Genomic DNA, 14,867 nt, shown 5'->3' on the forward strand with positions numbered 1-14,867 from the left:
GCTTGCTAGTACATTGGAAGAGTCATACAGCCATGATGATATTCTAATTTTAAGATATTTCCATTGTCCTCCAAAGCAATGACATGCTCCTTATCAATCATTCCTCATCCCTCTTGGTCTTTTAGGCCATGAAACCACTAATATGTCCTTTGCTTATATAGAATTACCTATTTGAGTATTTTGAATAAATTGAATCATAGAATGTGGTCCTTTGCTTTTGGTTTCTTTTCATTAGTATAAAAAAATGTTGAAGGTTCATCCCTGTTGTAGCATTTATTAGTACATGATCATATTTCCCATTCCCCCTTCCAACTCTCCTTGTATCTGCATCTCCCTTCCTAACTTCATTCCTCCTCCCTGTTCTACTCCTCTGTTTCTTGATAACCCACTAAGTCCATTTAGTGCTGCTTATGGACTTCCTGTGCTCCAGAATAGAAGAAACTCAATGTATTCCGTGTAATGGTATTAAGTTACAGAAATTCAAGCAGATTAAGACATCCATATTCTTTGGAGCAATGTCTTTTGTCCAAGGTCATGTTTTCTATGTAGACACCCAGCTATATCAACACCATTTCTAGAAAAATGGTTCTGTATAAATTTTATGTACGTGGTTTATGAAAGCATATGTGCACGTGTGTGGGAGCCTGTGGAGGCCAGAGGTCAACTCATGGTGATATTTCCTCTATTGCTCTGCACCTAGCTTTTTGAGACAAAGTCTGTTCAGTAGACCTGAAGCTCACTGTTTTGGCTAGAGGCAGGCTGGCCAGTGACCTCCAGAGATCTGCATTTCTTCAACTTGCAGCACTGGGGATACAGACATGTCCCATATCACCCTGGTTTTACACTTATGGTGGGATCTGAACTCAGGTCCTCATGCTTATAAGCACATTACCTATAGAACCACATCCTTTTTCCCTCCTTTTCTGACTCAGTGCCCTTGTTGAAAATTACCATAATTTTGAAGGTTTTAATTCTCTTTATTTCCATTTATTTGAATGTATGTTCCTGTACTTCTTCTAAATAATTATCTCCTTTACTGTTGATTTGCAATAAATTTTGAAATTTGAAATTCTAAATCCTATACTTTGTTTCCTTTAAAGCTAGTTTTGGCTTTTCTGAGCTGTGCAATTCTGTATGAATTTTAGGATGATACTGTAATTTAGGCAAATAAATCAGTATGAATTTTCATAAGAATTATGTTGAATTTGTAAATCAGTTTGAGGTATATAATCATCTTAGTGATAGTATGTAACACAAATTGTTAAACGGTCTTATTAATAAAAAACACAGAGCCGCCGGGCGGTGGTGGCGCACGCCTTTAATCCCAGCACTCGGGAGGCAGAGGCAGGCGGATCTTTGTGAGTTCGAGGCCAGCCTGGGCTACCAAGTGAGTTCCAGGAAAGGCGCAAAGCTACACAGAGAAACCCTGTCTCGAAAAAACCAAAAAAAAAAAAAAAAAAAAAAAAAAAAAAAAAAAAACACAGAGCCAGATATTGGGGTGAAAACTGAAAGATCAGAGGAATAAAGCAAGCCAGCCACAAGGTCTCACGACTAGGAAATCCGCAGCCCAAGAGAGCTACTTCCTGTATAATCAAACCTTATAAACATTTCTGTCCCTGCCATCTTACTTCCTCTCTCCTCCCAGCTAAATCACTTCCTCTTTCCACCCATCTCCATCACTTCCTGTCTGTCTGTACAGACCTCTATGGTTAACTAGTGCTGGGATTAAAGGTATGTGCCACCATGCCTGGCTCTGTTCCCAGTGTGGCCTTGAACTCACAGAGATCTGGATGAATCTCTGATTCCTGAATTGATAGGATTAAAGGTATGTGCTACCACTGCCTGATCTCCATGCTTAATATCGTGGCTGGCTTTTTCCTTTGATCCCCAGGCAAGCTTTATTTGTTAGAGCACAAATAAAATATTGCTACATTAGTATGTCTTATGAACCATGAATATGGGTATTTTCCTGTTTAGAGCGTTCCCAATTTCTTTTATCAATATTTTATTGTTTTTAATGGAAAAGTCTCACATTTTTGTGAACATATTTCTAAGTATTTTATTCTTTTCTATGCTACAGTTAACCAAATTATTTCCCCCTTTAACCCACTTATTTTCTATTTAGAATCTACTCACAATAGTTGTACATATTTCTGGGAATACAGTATGACATTTCTATATATTAACAGTGTATAAATCAGACGAGGTAACTGGTAAAACCATCACCTCAAACATTTATCATATCTTTGTAATAGCAAGTCAGAAATTATTCAATTCAATTTTAATTTTAATTTCCTTTTCAGATTGCTCCTTTGATTCTGTATATTGCTATAGTGTGAATGTGTTTCCAAAAAGAATGTTTTGAAAACTTAATCCTTACTGCAACAGTGATATGAGCTGAATGGGAGGCACTTAGACCAAAAGGCCTCCACCCTCAAGGTTGTGTTGCTACTGATTCTAAAAGGTCTTAAGCTCCGAGTTGGATCTCTTGTTTTCTTGCACCCTCCCCTTCTGTCATAAGGTACAGACAAAAGGTTCTCACCAGGTGCTGGACCCTTTACCTTGGACTTTTAAGCTTCTAGAACTATAAGCTAGTGCATTTTAACTTATTATAGATTACCCAGTCTCGGGTATATTGTTATAGCAGCTCAAAATGAGCTAAAAGATAAACCTTGCATCTGGAAACCCTATTTGGACAGCTGTGAGCAATATGAGAAAAGCAAATATATATGTAGGATAAGCATAGAATCAAAACTATAAAATAGTTACTCTTCCTGGGTATGTTGGTGACATATTAGGGCTTCTGCTTCCAAAATTTAATATTAAACACATGAATCTCCCAGGAATTTAATTACAAGTCAGGCTGTTCTCACAGGATTTTGGATGGGACCTGGAATTCTGCCTTTCTAACAATGCCTCAGTATAGACTTAGGAGCTTTTATTTATTATTTTCAAATTAAAATTTATTCCAAATTATAATACCTCCAGTAGATCATTTTCCCATTTTATAGATAAGATTGGAGGGCAGGGTAGCAGAGGGCAGGGTATGATATTTGTGCCACTATTTCACCAGGTGGATTGTTTTGTCAGGCCAGTTGTTACTATAGGTGGCAGAATTCACAGCTGGGTAAGATTGGTGATTGTTTTTATCCTTCAGTAGTAGTAGTATGAATAGATGTCTAAAGCTATTCCCCTAAGAAGGCTATGGCAGACCCTGTTGTTTTACTGGTGATAATGAATTCTGCAGTATTACTACCATCCCTAGGGTGTCAGGCTGTAAGTTAAAGAATATGGATAAAGCTCTGGCCATATAGCTGTATAGGGAAGACTATAGATAAGTAACCACATTCCTTTCTACTATTTTTCATCAGAATACTAGAGGATTTATATATTTATAAGCAAAACATAAGAGACAATTCCTGTTGTCCTTAGCACCTTTTATTGAAGAACGACCCTTGGTGACAATATGGCAGGCATATCAATGTCAGCCAAGAGGGGAGTGGTGGAGGACACAAATGCAGAAACAGTAAGATTCAGAAAAATAATAGCAGTACATGGGATAGACAACTCCCCGAAATTGTACAGCAAACACTGATTCTTTATCTATATACACTGCCCCATGCCTCACCCCCTTCTAAGGAGTTAATCTTCAAATAATACAATATTCTGCCACAGAATGAATATTGGTATACACAGCTCCTCTGGCAAAGAGAGGGAGCTGCCAAGTTCCACATGGGTAGAAATAGCTAGCAGTCTACCCAAGTTCTTCCATCTGAGGTTTGCTACTTGAAAAGCAGCACCTTCAGGGAGGCTGGAGTTGAGGATGCAGTCCTGGTACTCTTTAGGCAGCTTTTTTGGCACATGAGGTTAAGTGGCAACAGAAATATGAACCCAATCTTGAAAGAGGATTTTTATGTTTTTATTCTCTTTTCCTGTGCATCCAATGTCTCCCTTTTTTAGGGCTTTAATTCCAGTATATCAATCTCATTCTCTTAGATTCTACTTGGGTGTTTACTTCTGTATCTTGGCTGAGTCTTCAATCATGGGACTTGAGGAGAGTCAATTATATAGAGCCCTGGGGATGGAGGAAATAGTTGTATGATAGTAATCCTGCATTGACTCCCTTCAATCCACCCTGCTTTCTAGTGAGGTTTCTGTAAGTATTTGAAGGGAAAGAGTGGAAGACCAGTAACCTTTGGATGGGAGGTGCCAATCTTTTGACCCACTTTCACACTGCTATCTTCTTCTGGACTTGGAAGATGGCTGATCCCAGAAACCAAGACCAGAGAGAGCTATCCCATGCCAAAAAGTACTGGCACTTTGCAGTGATGTTCCTCACTATGGAAATGCCACAGCAGGAGTAGGGCATGCCAGTGTGGGTTCAGTCTATTGATCTTTGCTACTTGGTATATTTTTGAGGTTATCTTTCAAATCCTTTCGAAACCCAGCCAACTGAGTTCTGAATCCAACTCTACCAACTATTTTGAGGTGGGATGAGTGACAAAATGAGAATTTAGGCTATTGGCTGTAGCCCAGTGATACAGCACTTGCCCAGTATACATAAACATAAGGCCTTGGGTTCCTCCTCCAATGATGCTAAACAACAAACAAACAAACACAAACCACAGTTAATAGCATTTTTGGTAATCATATACTTCAGGTATAATAAACATAACAAAGGCTACAAATATCCAGCCTATGGCCATCATATCCAGCACAATGACTGCTCCTTGCTCTACTACAGCCAAACACATCTTCAAATGATAAAATACATAACTCTCACACATCTCTGAATGACAGAACATATAACTCTCATTATCCTAATACAAGACATTTGAACTTCTTTATTGATTGTCCTAGGGCCCATTATTAAAAGAAGGTAAGGCAAGTGTGGCCTTTACTACAAGTATTTCCTCACATCTCCCAATTTTCCTTTGGGTAAGCTCTCAGCCATCCTGAACAGAATAGCACAGAACATAACAGCATAACACAGCACACCATAGCACTGCACAGCACAGCACCTCACAGCACTGCACACCATCACACTGCACAGCACTGCACAGCACTTCACACCATAGCACTGCACAGCACACCATTGCACTGCACAGCACACCATTGCATTGCACACCATGGCACTGCATAGCACTGCGCATCATGGCACTGCACAGCACTGCACACCATGGCACTGCACAGCACTGCACACCATGGCACTGCACATCACTGTACAGCACTGCACACCACGGCACTGCACAGCACTGCACACCATGGCACTGCACATCACTGCACACCATGGCACTGCACACCACGGCACTGCACAGCACTGTACAGCACTGCATACCACGGCACTGCACACCATGGCACTGCACAGCACTGCACACCACGGCACTGCACAGCACTGCACACCACGGCACTGCACAGCACTGCACACCACGGCACTGCACAGCACTGCACACCACGGCACTGCACAGCACTGCACACCACGGCACTGCACAGCACTTCATAGCACAGCATAGCTCTTCACAGCACTGCACATCATCGCACTGCACAGCACAGCACAGCACTGCACAGCACAGCACTGCACAACACAGCATATAATAGGGGCTACAGAGCTTTGCTGCTCAGTATAGACTTCAGGGTTATGTTTAAAATAATTTGTAATCTTCCACTTGAGGGGAGAATGGCAGTACTGATATGGTAACAGTGGTTCTTGTGGGGGCAGCAGTACTATTAAAACATACCCAGAGAGCCACAGACAAGGTTGCCACCGCTTTAGAATACCCTGCTGGCCAAGAGTCTCCGAAAGCTGTCAGACACAATGTGGAGAAAATGGAAGACAGTGACCAGTATCTGGAGCAGCAGTGCAGTTCCTTGGCAAATTCTTTGGTTGGATGAGGAAACACTGTAGTTACAATGAACCTCCAAGGACCCTGAGGAACTCAGCAGTAACATGTGGTGATGCCAGGGCTTGGTTGTCTTGGACTTCTGCTGTATTTATGGGGGACAACATCAAGGACTGCACCCAGTTAGTAAGGAACATAAGATTGAGCTAGATAAAAGGGTAGTTTGGTGGTGATTCCCCTCTTGCTATTGCCCTCCCAAATGCTGTTCCAGGACAGAAGCTGGCTACAAATGTAAAGTCTTGGCAAAAGCAACAGCTTTAGTGCTTTGTACATTAATCTGTGGTTTTACTTTTCATAGTTTCAGTTCTCATGATCAAACATGGTTTGAAAATACTAAATGTAATATCATAAACAACTGATAAGTTGTAAATTATGTGCCATTCTGAGTAGTGTGATAAAACTTTGCTCCATTCCACATGGATTATGAATCATCTATCTATCCAGTGTATCCATGCTATATAGGCTACCTCTTTTTAGTCGCTTATTAGTCCCCTCAGTGATGAGATTAACAACTGTGGTATATACAGGGTTTGGAACTATTCGAGATCTCAGGCATCCACCTGAGGGGGATGCTTTAGTACATAGGCCAAGAGGATAAGGAGGGATACTGTCTGTCTAGATCCTGGATGGATCATAATTTTCACTGGAGCCTGGCCCTGGCTGAAAGTACTCTTCTAGTTTTGTTTCCTTGAGGCTAGCCACTGAGAAAGCAGTTGTTAGAAGAGTGCCTTCCACATTCTCCTTCATTCATTCCTGCATCCTAAAATTTCTAGTTTCAAAACGCAGTGAGAAAAGAGTGAACTGTACTCAGGAATGTTACGGCCATCTAGACCTCAAGGAAGCACATAGGTAAGCTATGGCAGGGGGGCTATGGCAGGGGGGCTCTGGGTTCAAGGGGGAGAGCTTTCTTAGGTCCTTGAAGCTATGGCAGGAAGAATTCACTGCCTCGGCACTTCCTTACTTAGCCACAGTGGACTCAGGCTGTCTACACAAAATGTTTTCCTTCTGGCTAACACCCCCCTCCCTAACTTATTTCTTCTTGCCTCATTAGTTAACAAAGAAAAAAAAACATAAAATTAAATAAAATCAAAGACCATTTGAAATATAATAAGAATCCTCTCCCCCAATAATAAAGCTATATCCTGAAGTCAGCTGCAAAAGAGATATTAGAGGCTCAAAGAGTGAAGCCCTGGCATGTGACTCCTAGTGATATCCGGGCAAGATACAATTAAAGTAGTAGGTCCATCATGTTATGGCAGGAAGGCCATAGTAAAACACTGTCAGCTTGCTGTCGGGGAGGGTAGACATGGAACCACTTTGTTTAAGCTGGGGTTTTACTGGAGGGGAGGATGAGTACGGGGGTATACCCAACATTTGCTCTCCTTCTATGCAATCTCCTCTTCTGTCTCCTGCTGCGAAGTTTGGGGGAGGGCCTGACGCTGGTGTTAGGTGAATGCATTCAAGTCAAGCAAATCTGCCTGGACAATGGCTAAGCTAGGCCACTAGCCTGAGGGCAGAGGGAAACTGCACTGGCAGTTTCGCTCCGAACATCACGAGGGTAGTGTGGCAAGGGGGAACATTGACTTTGTGGTGTCTTTGGTGTCCTAGTACAGAGATGAAGGCACTTCATTGGTTCTATGGGTTCCCACTCACTGGGAACGAGCACATGGCAGTACAACCAGACCTTGCTTCAGCTCTGCAAGGCAGAAGCTTAAGGCCTTCCCAGGCTCTCCTCGATGGCTGGCCAAGGTAGATGGCTGCAACCATCTGCTAAGTAATTTCTATATAGTCAGCTAGCAAACTGCTACTGAAGATTGAAAGCACTTTCCATTGGGGATAGGCAGGGGTGCAGTGGCACCAGTAGAATTAGAAATTGTTGGGCCCCAAGTGCAGGCTCTCTTTGAGGCATTTCAGCTGCTCTTCCCCAAGTTTAATCTTCTCATCCAGCTCTCTCTGTTCAATGATGAGAGCAGATTTCATCTTCACAAAGTGCTGGTAATCTTGGAGCTGGTCCTGAGGCAGGTATCGGGAGACCAGGCCAAACACCAGCTTCTCCCTGTGGTCCACGTGCTCCTTCAGCTCCTTGGCATCTGCCAACTGGTTTGTCAGCTGCTTCTTCTTCTCCATCAGCACCACCTGGGGAAGCAGAGGACCAATTAAAGGCTATCCCAGTCCCCAGGCATCTGCACAGCAGTCTTCCACCAAGGAAGCAGCTCCAGAGCAGCTATACATTCTGCTAATTAACCAGCCCTTGATTTCCTGCTCCAAAGTACTCGTTCACACACAAACCTCCCTTGCCTGTAGCTGCAGAAAGACAAGCATGACAGCACTTTTGGATAGGAGGTGTGCAATCACATCTCTCCATCTCTAAGGCTATCTTTAAACCATGGACCACCACTTGGTTTGGCATTGAGGAAGCCTCTCACAAAGCCAAGTCCCTTCCATTTTGCTGAACAAATATCATTGTGGTGATGCCTTCTGTACGGTGTCTCTTTGGGACTAAGTCATGCCTGGGGGTGTGTATTTGTGTGTGCACGTGTATGGACCTCTTACCGTGGATCAAAGCTACTTGTATAGGGGAAGGTAATGGAGTTGAATTCAAATACGATTACAGAATAATGAAATAACGTGCAAAACTGAGGGTCTCTTTGCAATTCTAAGGGGGATCAGAGGCAAATTGGCTGCTGTTGTTGCTGCTGTTCCTGTTCCTGCTGCTGTTTCTGCTTCTGCTACCACCCCCACCCCTATCACTACCATCACTATCAATCACCAGCACTAGCAGCTAGCACTGATTCCATATTTACTCTGTTTCAGACACTATTTTATGCAATTAACTCGGATTATCTCTACCATCACAGAAAACCCATGAAACAGGTTGCACGCTTATTTCATTTTGTAAATGAAGCAACTAAGACGGAGTAAAGCTAAGTAAGCTGCTTTAGAGTCACACAGCTAACATGCAGAACCAAATTTTCAGGGCACTAAAAAGCCAGTGCTCACACTCTTAATGCTGTTTCCTGTCTCCATTAAAAGCTAAAGAGGCATTTCTTCCATCTACACCCTCAGAGACAACATCTGTACCTTCTCCTGGTTGGTCTCTGAATCGATGCTGTTGAGAGCATTCTCTACCCGGGCCAGTCGTCCAGAGAGTGACAGCAACAGGTTGACCACTTTGTCCAGGTCTCCAATAAACAAATGATATTTTTCCAACTCATTGGATTTGCAGACTGCTTTTAAGTTGGCCTCTACCTCCTCTCCAAGGGCAGCATTGGCATTGATGTCATCCTGGAGCCCTCGCTGGGCCTCCCTCAGGACAGAAAGTTTCCGACCAATGCTTTCAATGAGCTGAATCTAAGAGAGCCAAATAGAAGACAAAGGATGAGCATGGCCTTCAACAGAAACAGATTTGGGTTTAGCAGAATACATTCCTGCATCCTGGCACTTGGGAGGTGAAGGCAAGAGGATTACAACCTGGTCTACATACTGAGACCTTGTCTAAAGGACCAGACTAAAAATGGAAGGGGGAGGAAAGGAGGGATAGGGCAAGGAAAGACAGGAAGGAGAGAGGGAAGAGATAGAGTGCAACCTGAGCAAGTGATAAGCAATTCCAGTTTTCTGCATAGGTACCTTCCTTCCCTGTTTGGTAGGAATTTCCATGTCACTACCAGAGTTCCTGGTATTAGGAAAGTGGTACCCATGGACCCAGCCACATTTGCAAAATGCAACTGAGACTATAATAAATGAGAACTAGAGAGCTTCTGAGGTCCTAGATTGGAAAGAATTGTCATCAGATATTTGCTAATCACTTTCTATGTTCTCCTTTGGTGCTCATGACAGTGTGCTAGGCCCTTGTCCCCTTGGATCACTTTTGAGGCTTTTGGATGAGAATGAAAATTCTGCAGTGACAATGACTGTGTTTGACTTCTAGCTCTTCCAATTTCTATCTGCAGGATCTTGAATGATTTGACTTAATTGAGCTTCACTTTCTCTCTTTGTAGAAGGATTGTAGGTAAAGTGTTGTGTCCATTATACTGAGTGGCAATGATTCAATAATAATTAAAAAGACTTAGCAGAGAAGGTGTCAATAAAAAGTAGGCCATTGTTATTACTATTGTTCAATATGACCCATTACCTCCACCTCATAACCATTCAGGTTTAGCTCTCCGCTCCACTGTATCCACAGCCCTCATTCTTGCCTGTCTGAATTGATTCTGTAGTTCCACTTGCTCAGTTTCTCAGTACGGGGGGGGTTGGGGGCGTGGGGAAGGGTGGGGGGGCAGGCTATTCTGTTTCTTTCTCTAAGGCCCAGCTTTGCCCCCACCCTTCCTATAGGAAAACCTCTTCTAGAAGTCTTCTCTAAATGGTATCTTTCTTTTTGAGCTTTGAAGTATTTTACCCTAGGGGTATAGCTCAGTAGTATAGTGCTTCATTAGCATATATAAGGTACTTATTTCCATGCCTAGAACTGCAAACAAGCAAACAGAAAAACCACAAACAAAACAAAACCTTTAGAATCAGAACATTACAGTGTGAGGTGGTTTGAATAGGAATGGCCTCCAAAGGTTCATATATTTGAATGCTTGGGTCATTAGTGAGTGACACTACTTGAGAGGGATTAGAAGGCATGGCCTTGTTGGAGTAGGTGTGGCCTTGTTGGAGGAAATGTGTCACTCGCGGTGGGCTTTGAGGTTTCAGAAGCTCAAGCCAGACCCAGTGTCTCTGTCTTCTTCCTGCTGCCTCTGGATCCAGATTAGAAATGTTAGCAGCAACGTCTGCCTGTGTGCAGCCATGCTCCCCACCATGATGATAATGGACTAAACCTCTGAAACTGGAAGCCAGTCCCAATGAAATGCTTTCCTTTATAAGAGTGGCCGTGGTCTCTTCACAGCAATAGAACAGTGACTAAGACACAGTGTAATTTTCATTTGTTAATTCTATTTCATGTGTGTGAGTTCAATCCTTCACTGTTCATTATCAGTGTCTCAAGGGAAGTACTGCCTATGTGCTAGGTTTTGTTTTCTGTGTGATGAAGTGTCCATGCAAAACAACTTAAAGGACTAAGAGAAGAACAATGTACTTTGGCTCACAGTCTCAGATGCTTCTGTTCATTGTGGCAGCCAGGAGCAGAGAGTGAGAGCCTGTACTATAGGTTTTCCCACCCTAGCCCTTTACTGCATCTGGGCCCCCAGTCTATAGGATGGTGCCATCCACATTTTGGGCATGTCTTAGTTAATCCTCTGTGGAAATGCCTCACAGAACTCCCAAAGGCATGCTTTGCAGCCTCTAGGCACCTATCAATCTAATCAACTTGACAAGATTAAGCACCATAGCCTATTCTTCCCATTTATAGCAGTAATCAGTTGTGTGACTACACTCACAGGAAGGCAATGAGTAGAGTGAGTGGAATTTTGCAGTCATATAAACCCCTGGATATGAATAATGTCTTCTACAAACTCTGAAACTTCAGATACAAAGTTTACTTCTTCATCTAGTCTACCTTTGTCCAGGGTGCTGTGACAATTTATAGTAAATGTGATCACAGAAGCAAACTATTGACTGCTGTGTCTGAGACAGTAAATGCCCAATGCACATTTATTTGTGCTTTCATTTTCATAAGCATTATTATTAATATTATTATAAGGAGTTCAGGAATATATGTCTAGGGGCTGTTGAGATGTGTCAGTGGTTGAAGCGCTTGCATGCACGCATGAGGATCATAAGAAGCCAGGCACAGCAGAATGTGTCTGCAACCCCAGCATTGGGGGATGATAGAGACAGAAGGACCCCCAGAGTTCATTGATGAGCCAGTCTAGCCAACCACTAAGCTCCAAGTTTAGTGAGAGCAACTTTCTTATAAAGACTAAGGTAAGAAGCAACTGAAGAAGAAACCCAGTATTGTCCTCCAGCTTCCATATACACATGCACACACATATGTGTGCACACATACACATCCTGGTACAGACATATACCAGAGTGAGGGAGAGTGATCCAGGAAGCAAGACAGAGTGAGAACAAGCCAGTAAATGAGAGAGAGAGAGAGAGAGAGAGAGAGAGAGAGAGAGAGAGAGAGAGAGAGAGAGACTATGCTGGGTTGCCTACAGCCTTTGTAGCCAGTATTGCATTGTGCTTAAGATCATGAACTCTAGCAACAGACTGTTTTGAATATCAGACTTGCCATAAAGTAGTGGTCTGACCTGCTAACATATTACTCAACCTCTGTGTGCTTCAACTGCTCTACAGGAAAAAAGCAGGAGAACAATAGCACCCATATCACAGAGTGGTAATGAGAATTAAGTGAACTAATACAGACTTAGGATAGTGTTTTGTACACAGGAAGTAAGCTCCAGTGTTTGATTTATTATTATTCAAGTTTAGGCTTCTGGGATGTGTAGACTTGGAGTGTTCCTTTCTGATAGCTCATTTGGAAATGTTGAAGGTGACCAGACTACAAGGTTCCAAAGCCTGTTGTCAGGAAATCATCATGTTTGTGCTTGGAAGTGTGGGGATGATCACCAAATCCACTGAGAACTGGGAGCCCAGTGACAGGAAAGAGGAAACATAACGAGGTTTCAAAATCTTCTCAATGATTTTGTCACCTTCCACTCTCTCATACAAAAGCCGATGTCAGTGTCAAAGGATGACCCACTTGGATTCTCACTTCCTCACCCAGATGCCGACCTCTGGGGATGGAGGGAGAATGGAAGTGGAGGGAACGCTTTACTTTGCAGGACCTGGGCTATATAACCTGACTCTTTAGCCTGGGGAAGGCATACTGTATATGCACTGTATGAAACTGGCGAGTCATCACAGGCTCAGCCAGAGCTGAGCTGTTTTTCTGGAACACTGCAAATTGATGACCTTCCTCTCCTTTCTTCCTTACACACAAACACTGCCCTGCCCAACCCGCGGTCATTGCAAATCACTCTCTGTTATTCTGTTCTTTGCCATTTCCAGTCATCTCTCTTCCCTTGGCTAGACTTTCATTATGTTTGTCCCTGGAAAGGCCAGGCCTTGAATAAGCAAGGAGCCACTCTGCCATGTTCAAGAAACATAGACTCCAAGGAAGAGCATCTGGATCAATAACATTTGACACTTCCATGGTCCAATTATTTCCCTGACATTTTGCTTCAGATGGAAAATTGGAAGGAGGGCTTCTGAAAATGGCCTTATGTTTTCCTACAGGTCATGTCCTGAAAGAGAAATATGGGCAGAAGAGCAATTTACATTGAGTTCACATGTCCACAAAATGGTAAATTGGGCCTTTGAGGTTGCTATGACAACTCTATTTGCTTATGAAATAAAATAGGTAAGTGCAAGGGGTGGGTAAAATGATTCCAGGAACTTGATTAAAAAACTAGGCTACTGGTACTTAGAGGAAGAAAGGGAGGCTTGGAACAACAACAACATCCCCATTTACCTATTTTGTATTTTCAAGAGATAATTGACCATCATTGCAAATAAATAATAGTCTGCCAGCCTATAATTTCTCCTTAGTCAGTCTGTTCTCTCTCCCAGAAACTTACAGAGAATACAAATTAATGGCACTACCATTGGCCAGAGCTCTGATGTGCCTTAGGCAGTGAGTTAGATTGCTTAATTCAAAAGGACAGTATGGGAAAGCAGAAACCCAGTCCTGCCTTGAGTCCAGGACCCGTTATTTAGTATGTAGCCTTGGAAAAAGTAGTTCCTCTAACTGGTTAAAAGAGTGGGGGCAATAATAACACTTACCTTGCAGGGCTAGGGCTGTAACTCAGTGCTAAAACTCTGACCTGGCAAGGGCAAGGCTCTGGGTTCAGCCCTAGCACTACAAAAGAAAGAAAGTGGGGTGGGGGAGGCAGGGAGGGAGGGTGGAAGGGAAGGAGGTTGGTTGGGGATGCAGCTCAGTGCAAAGTGCTTTTCTAACCACATGCTAGGCCCTAGTTTTGATCCCAAATGCTTCAAAAATTTCCACTGAGACTCAGGTTGAGCATCAGTGTAGCACACATAAAGTCCTGGGTTCAATCCCCAGTGACAGACAGACAGACGGGCGGGTAGGTAGGGATACACACACACACACACACACACACACACACACACACACACACACACACTCCAAAGCAAGATGGTTCTAAGGATTAGAGAGATAATGATGAGTGCTGCTACTGTTGATTAGAGACTAGACGGAGGAGAGCTGTTTGATTTCCATACTGAAATACAGGACTGAAAGGCATGCTGGGGGTGTGGAAGGGGTAGTTGTCCTTCAGACACAGCTAAATGCTAGAAATCTCTGGGATTTCCTTACCTTTTTTTGAGCCAGTTCATAGTCAACTCCCTCCTCTCCCAGGCCGGCCTCTGCCATCTCAGGCTGCTCTTTTAACTTATTCAGCAGTTCTGCTTTGGCCACAGAGATATTATAATAGGCTGAGTAAGAGGTAGGGACTCCTGGGGCCCCCGGAGGAGGTGAGAAGTGCTGAAACTCTTGTCTGTGGAAACAAAAGGTGACCATTTGAGCATTTTTGTTGAGAGACCACTGATGTTTCTCCTTCCTTGGTTTTCTCTACCTATTACATATGGCACCACTTTCCTTAGCTATTATAAAATGGACCAGAAAGCACTGTTCAAACATGAACAGGTCACATGGCGGCTATCTAAAAGGCAAATAAAGGCAAACTTTAAGAATGTAGAAGCCTATTTCCACATCCCTCTATGTCCCTGCCCTTAGTAGCTCATAGGATGTTTTTATCATTTGGCTCAGTCATTAACACCCTATTAAAATATAGAAGAACTTACAAGACCTCAAAGTTGTGGGCTTCTGATGATAAATGATTCTCCTTAGTTAATGACCTCAGGGGAGGGACTGCACAGCAGAGAAATGTGTTCCTCTAGGCCTCTATCTAATCATAGAGCCTACTCAGCCCAGCTCTACCAGACCTGCTTGCTTACAAAGGTACCCCGTGGCTTTCCTCATACTCTTATCTTTTATCCTGA

General features: G+C 43.0%; 1 protein-coding gene across 5 annotated transcripts in view; it reads right to left on the reverse strand.

Moving 5' to 3' along the window:
• Positions 1–3,416: 3,416 nt before the first annotated feature.
• Positions 3,417–14,867, reverse strand: part of Shroom4 (shroom family member 4) — a 205,864-nt gene continuing 194,413 nt past the window's right edge. For all 5 annotated transcript variants that reach the window (XM_076561852.1, XM_006995406.4, XM_076561850.1 and 2 more), the window contains 3 exons: positions 14,182–14,362; positions 8,982–9,251; positions 3,417–8,036 (listed from right to left, as the gene is read on the reverse strand). In XM_076561852.1, coding sequence (XP_076417967.1) covers positions 7,767–8,036; positions 8,982–9,251; positions 14,182–14,362 — 721 coding nt within the window. In that variant the 3' untranslated portion in view covers positions 3,417–7,766. The remainder of the gene's footprint in view (positions 8,037–8,981; positions 9,252–14,181; positions 14,363–14,867) is intronic.

Source organism: Peromyscus maniculatus, chromosome X (genome assembly GCF_049852395.1).
Source record: "Peromyscus maniculatus bairdii isolate BWxNUB_F1_BW_parent chromosome X, HU_Pman_BW_mat_3.1, whole genome shotgun sequence".
NCBI classification, from domain to species: Eukaryota; Metazoa; Chordata; class Mammalia; order Rodentia; family Cricetidae; genus Peromyscus; species Peromyscus maniculatus.